The sequence below is a fragment of the Acipenser ruthenus genome, chromosome 37 (assembly GCF_902713425.1).
Source record: "Acipenser ruthenus chromosome 37, fAciRut3.2 maternal haplotype, whole genome shotgun sequence".
NCBI classification, from domain to species: Eukaryota; Metazoa; Chordata; class Actinopteri; order Acipenseriformes; family Acipenseridae; genus Acipenser; species Acipenser ruthenus.
Window position 1 is genome coordinate 8308929 of NC_081225.1, and position 6000 is coordinate 8314928.

Consider the following 6000-nt stretch of genomic DNA (forward strand, 5'->3'; position numbering starts at 1 on the left):
TCTGGTACCTTTTGATATGACGGCGAGAGTTATACAGTTTGCAAATGATCAACACTATGGAAGAAATGCAAAAAAAAAAAAAAAAAAACGCTTTCTTCTACCATGAGTTGACATGCAACATCTATGAGTAACTTACAATTTATTTTTTTTTTTTTTTACAACACAAATGACAAAACCATAAAAAAAAACTAGTGTTCTCAACAACAACATCTTCGTTTTGGAGGCTGGGTAGATAAAGATTGTTTAATTGTATATAGGGATATTTGATTGCCACCTCAAATGTTATATAGTAAAAATATCTATAAATGATATAGAACCTCTCTTTAAATGCAGATTTGATGATTTAACTGGATGTATACCAGTACAGTATAATGGGCAAATGCATACACCAATAATAAATAGAAAAGGATATTATAATATGATAACAGGAATTGAAATAATTCAAGCAGTTTATTTTTTTTTATAAGCTTGTGATCAAAAAATACACCAAGTGCAAAGTCAAGCATACTGGACACAATGCAAACCTGCATTGACGCAGTTTCGGAAATAGAACTTTCAGCACCACGTGAGCGAACAGCTCCCATTTGCTGAGGCAACTATCCACATACTGTTAAACACATTGGTGGTTTGAGTGAATTATAAAAGATGTTTATAAAAGCTGCACCCTCACTCTAAATCCGCACTCCCACCACAGGTATACTTTACGGCATAACCATAGACAGCATGTAAGTGTGCAGCTGAACTCAAAAGTGCTTCTTCGTACTCTCCAACTGGCCACTCTTACCTTCAGTTAAGCCAAGGTGAATGCTCCAGTAAATCTGAAGGCACTGCAGCTCCCTCTTCATGCCTCGTTTGCAGCGACAGTCGTACAGAGGGCTCTCCTGCAGCACCTCCAACGCAGCCTGGCACTCTTTGTTTGCAAGCATGGTATTCCTGTCTCGGCCAGCCAAGCACTGGCGCAGGGTCCGGTAGCGGGAGCTACATAGTGAATCCACAGCGCACTGCTCGTTTGCCTTGACACAGTCCACCGGAGTTCTCCATCCGTGGGTCCCGGTGCTAGAAAGCACAGGCGAACTGGCCAGGGAATGTACAATGCCATCTACAAAGACAGCAGAGAATAGTGGGGTGTTATTATCCCTGGCATGAAGAAATGGTTCCCCGTAAATATGGGGTTATCACCTTTCCAGATTCTATTAATGTCTTTAGCCTTGATTCGGCTGGGTTTTGCTAAACCTAAAAGCCACAGGTTTTAACTTTTAACTTTTAACCATATATGCAGACATCATTGCTGTAGAATAAAGTATTTTATTTTCAATGGCCCCTGTGTCTACTACGTTCAATGGAACCAATGCCGAAAAAACTGGAACCTATAAACGTTAGGTTCAAAAAGTGGAACACCGACCTGGCCTCACAGGTCTTTAAAAACTACATACATGTAACGTTACTATCCATAAAAGCCATAAAAAGCTTTGAACAGATATAACACTGTCCTAAGTCAATCTTCGTAGTCTAAAATAATGGTCTACTGTCTAGCTATGATCTGTAGCCTACCTAAAAATGCTCTGTATTTAAGAAATCGCATTATTCTCCTGCAATACATGCGCTACAAAGCGGGTAATATCATCCTAAAACTAACATAAACTAAGTTTACAATCACAAATACACGACCTCGTTGTTTAATATTTTACAAAACAGCATGGGCTATTGATCGTGTATAATAAAGACAATAAAACGGGCCATCTGTAGCCCTTACATGTTACACGTTCAGTTCTACCTGCTTTCATTCTCAATGACATTGATTTAAAACCACGGTAAATGCAATTAGCAATTTGCTAGCTATTCCCTGTCATAATCCTTTTCGGAAATATAGGGGATATGTTGCGGTATAAATTAGACATTAGCCACTTTCATTTTGTCCTGGAGATTTTAAACTCCTTCTATAAACTCATTAAGTATTTTTTTTTTTTTTTGTGATGAACAAACATATTTTTAAAAATCATTATTTGCCCACAAGTCCTCTCTCTCTCTCTCTCTCTCTCTCTCTCTCTCTCTCTCTCTCTCTCTCTCTCTCTCTCTCTCTCTCTCTCTCTCACACACACAGCTGCGCCACCTGCTGGACCTGCCACAGTGCTGCTGGTGGAGTCCGGAGAGCCTGGCCGCGGTGCTGGGGCTGCGCTCGCTGCGCTGTGTAGACAGGTTCCTGTGTCAGATCCGTGCTGCTCTACCTTCGGAGGTGCTTTTGCTCCTTAAAAATTTTTTTGAGGATCGTCTGATCCCTCAGCCACAGCCCCCATTTCCAAGACTGCTCGTGTCCCCTGTACTGAACCAAAATGCCAGCCCCCCGGGACCTCTACTGAGCATAATGGACTAACAGAACTCCCTCTGGACACTGTCAAGGGTAAGACCCTGTATAGAGCGTGTGTGAAGGTCCAGCACCAAGTACAGCTCAGGCAGCTCCCCGACACTGGAGGGACAGACTGGGGGTGGAGGATGACATAGAGCCGGCCTGGAGTAGCATGTACAAGCCACCGTTAAACAAAAGGGCTGGGGATCTGCAGTGGCGGGTGTTACACACCATCATCGCTGTTAACTCTTTCATTAGTGTTATTAACCCTTCAGTGTCTGACTCCTGTCCATTCTGCACCCAAAGAGAAACTGTTTTTCATTGTTTTGTGTTTTGCACCCATTTACAAGCACTGTTTATATTTTTAGAGGTACTTTTTAAGGATCTTAATCTACATTTTAATGAAACAGTATTTATTTTTGGAGTTTGATTTACAAAAAATAATAAGTCCATTGATCAAATAGCAAATTTTATCTTGGGGCAAGCTAAAATGGCAATATATAAGAGCAGGAAGAACAAGGTTGAAGGTTATTTCAGCCATGATGTTCTTATTATTTTTAAGATGCTAGTCAAACACCGGGTGAGAATAGACTATAATTTTTATAAACTAATGCATAATCTTGAAATGTTTGAAATTATCTGCTGTTTAAATGTAACTTTATGTGAATTAGAAGATGAAGAGCTGTGTTTTAATGTGTAGGTTTGCTATTGGTATTTATTTATTTTTGGATCCTGAGTTAGTGTGTGTATCGTTTTGCTGCACTTTGTGGCTGGGTGGAAAATAATAATAATAATAATAATAATAATAATAATAATAATAATAATAATAATAATAATAATAATAATGTATATATAAATTGATTGATTGGATCACTTTTTGTATCCTGTATTTTATTTTTTTTTGTCAATAAAGTATAAGTAAAAATCCAATCTCTCTCTCTCTCTCTCTCTCTCTCTCTCTCTCTCTCTCTCTCTCTCTCTCTCTTTCTCTCTCTCTCTCTCTCTCTCTCTCTCTCTCTCTCTCTCTCTCTCTCGCTCTCTCAGAATTCCTGCAGCAGTATACGAGTGACATCTACAGGCGGCGAACAAAGAATTTGCCAATATAATTTCATCAGTGTCACCTGAGTTGGCTAATTAACAAAATACGGTGATAAAACGGGATCAAACAATTTGCCTGCGCTGGCCTATAAAAGCAATGGTAAAGGTCTTCCCTAAACTAATACATTATCTGATCTGTAAACGTTATATGAACAAATATTTGTACGACTTGGTCATTACAAGATAGCAAGCTAACAGGCATGTATGTTAATAAAGTACTATGAAATATCTCCAAGGAACTTATATGTAGGTGGTTTATTCTGCTTGATTCTGAAGTATTATGTGTAACTTGGTCCAAGGAAGTTGGAAACTGGACCGTTTCGGCGTTTGCACGGTCTCTCTGCCGGGCTTGTAAAAATACAACAGCCAAATGAACCAGGATGCCACATTTCTTATTTGCCCAAGTCCCATAGGTATGCAAGTGTTTCTGCAGGTGAAAGAAATACTGCACTTCCTAAAATACATTCAGTGCGCATTGTATTGAAATCCACGACCTTGACTAATTAAGTTTCAAAGCTAATCTTGTATCTGTTCATCAGCCTATATAGAATGACCATTTTCCTTCCTAGTAGCTCCAACACCATTTTTAGTGCTTTTTTTTTTTCATTGTAAATACTGGTGCCCAGAGGTCAAGTAGACAATTCTAAAGCAGTGTGATTAGGATATATACATAGGCTAGTCTATTAACTTTTTTTATGTACAGTCTTCTTCATTGTGTGTGCGTGTGCGTGTGTGTGTGTATATGAGAATTGTGCATAATCTTTTCTAAACGGAACCTTAATTGTATCAGAAAGGTTTATTTTTCAGCCCGTTGGCTAATTGCCTTTATAGATAAACACGACTTCATCAAACTCATGTGATTTTTTTTTACAAGACGGATTTTGAAATTGTGAAATGTATAGTCTATACACGGTCTAGGGAGAACTCCCCATTGCTAAAACATAACCTGTGCGGACTCTGTTCAACAAATTAAAACCTCGTGTTTCTTAAATATTGACATAGCAATCAATTACAGCGAATCACTTCTATATAACAAGCATAGTACAAATGTACACAAAAATTGCAAACCTTTGACAATAGACGGATTATACGTAGTGATCATTATCCCGTTTTACAACTCTGACTGTTTTAGTTCATTCACTGAATTCCTTTAGAGGAAATACAATCCCATACACTGTATCCCGTGCTTACCTAATAGGAGAAAGAGTCCGAAAATATTCATTACAATCATGATAAATCCAACGGCAACGTTAGTCAGGCAAGCTGCGAAATAATAGTAACCCCTTTTCGATTTCTTCCTCCTTCTGTTTATAATAATTTTCCACGACTTGTTAGCACCCTGGTGCGGCTTCAGCGCTTGTGCAATTGTGAATCTCCAATCATTTCTCCAGGATGTTGTTCAGAGATGTATACAACATTGCCTTTGAATAATCCAGCACCCTGGAAAACTTGTGTGGAAAATATAACCATTCCACTGTTTCCAAAATATGTTATTCCCTCAATCGGTAGGTTAAGCAATAGCTGAATCCTCAGTTGTGAATTTCTTTAGTTTTCCAAAAGGTATAAAGCAACCCCAGGACTGAGATTACTAATCAGATAGCCTTTCTAACTTCTGCAGCACGCTGTGGTCTGTGTAGTTCTTCTGCGTGTAATGTCCACTTTCAAATGACTAAACACGATTCTGGTAGTCACCAACTTCGTGCGCTGGCAAAGAGACACACTGAGCAGCGGGAGGCGGGCGTGGGGTCGGGAAAGGGAAAACTCTAACTTTTTTTTTCTTTTTATAGATCTCTCCGTCAGAAATTAAACATCGACCTGCTAAAATGCCAGAAGGGTGCAATCTGGGCGCACCCTTGGTTTTTGGGGGAAATTAGCAGGATGCTCTCAAATTCATAAAGGAACCCAATTTAAAAAGCAAGAGGAAGCCACCCATTTCCAGAAACCCACATAAGTCATCCTCTTCTTCGCGCTCAGAAAAAAAAAACAGAAAAAAATAACAGCTGTCTCGTTTTGTTTAAATGCAGTTTGTTGCATAAACAATAAGATTATAGGTTAAAGTGACATTGCTCCGGCAACAAATACAAAAAAAAAGAAAAAATGAAAAAAACACATAGGTATTGGTTAGCGAGTGCTGTTCTTGCTGATTTTGTAACTTGGACCTTTAGCTGCGTCTTCGCTGAATAGGCTCCTTCAGCCTTCTGCGGCTGTCAGAACAAACGCAAGGAGAGCTGCTTAGCTTAAATCTAACACAGCCAGTTGCGAGTCCAATCTTGAGCCCTACCCTCTGCTTTGGCAGACGCCAGCTCGTGCTATAGTACAGAGCCACAATGCCTGTCCTGGACTACCCTAGCCAGTAAAATATGAATTACAAAAAAAAAAAAAAAAAAATCCACTCAGTCAGGAGGAGCAAATTACCGATAGACAAGGGCGCTCTGTTTTTACTCTGCATAACACACAAGGCTGTGTTAAGATATCGTGTCATATGAAGTGTTGTTTTAATACAACATCACAGATGTTCGGACCGAGGCAAGAGGATTCCTTTTGGAAGCGAATGTTGG

General features: G+C 39.3%; 1 protein-coding gene across 1 annotated transcript in view; it reads right to left on the bottom strand.

Moving 5' to 3' along the window:
* Positions 1–5749, bottom strand: part of LOC131706802 (GDNF family receptor alpha-2-like) — an 89617-nt gene extending 83868 nt beyond the window's left edge. Inside the window, exons 1-2 of the mRNA XM_059008584.1 lie at positions 4634–5749; positions 785–1099 (exon numbers count right to left, since the gene is read on the bottom strand). Of these exons, the coding sequence (XP_058864567.1) occupies positions 785–1099; positions 4634–4673 (355 nt within the window). The 5' untranslated portion in view covers positions 4674–5749. The remainder of the gene's footprint in view (positions 1–784; positions 1100–4633) is intronic.
* Positions 5750–6000: the final 251 nt, after the last annotated feature.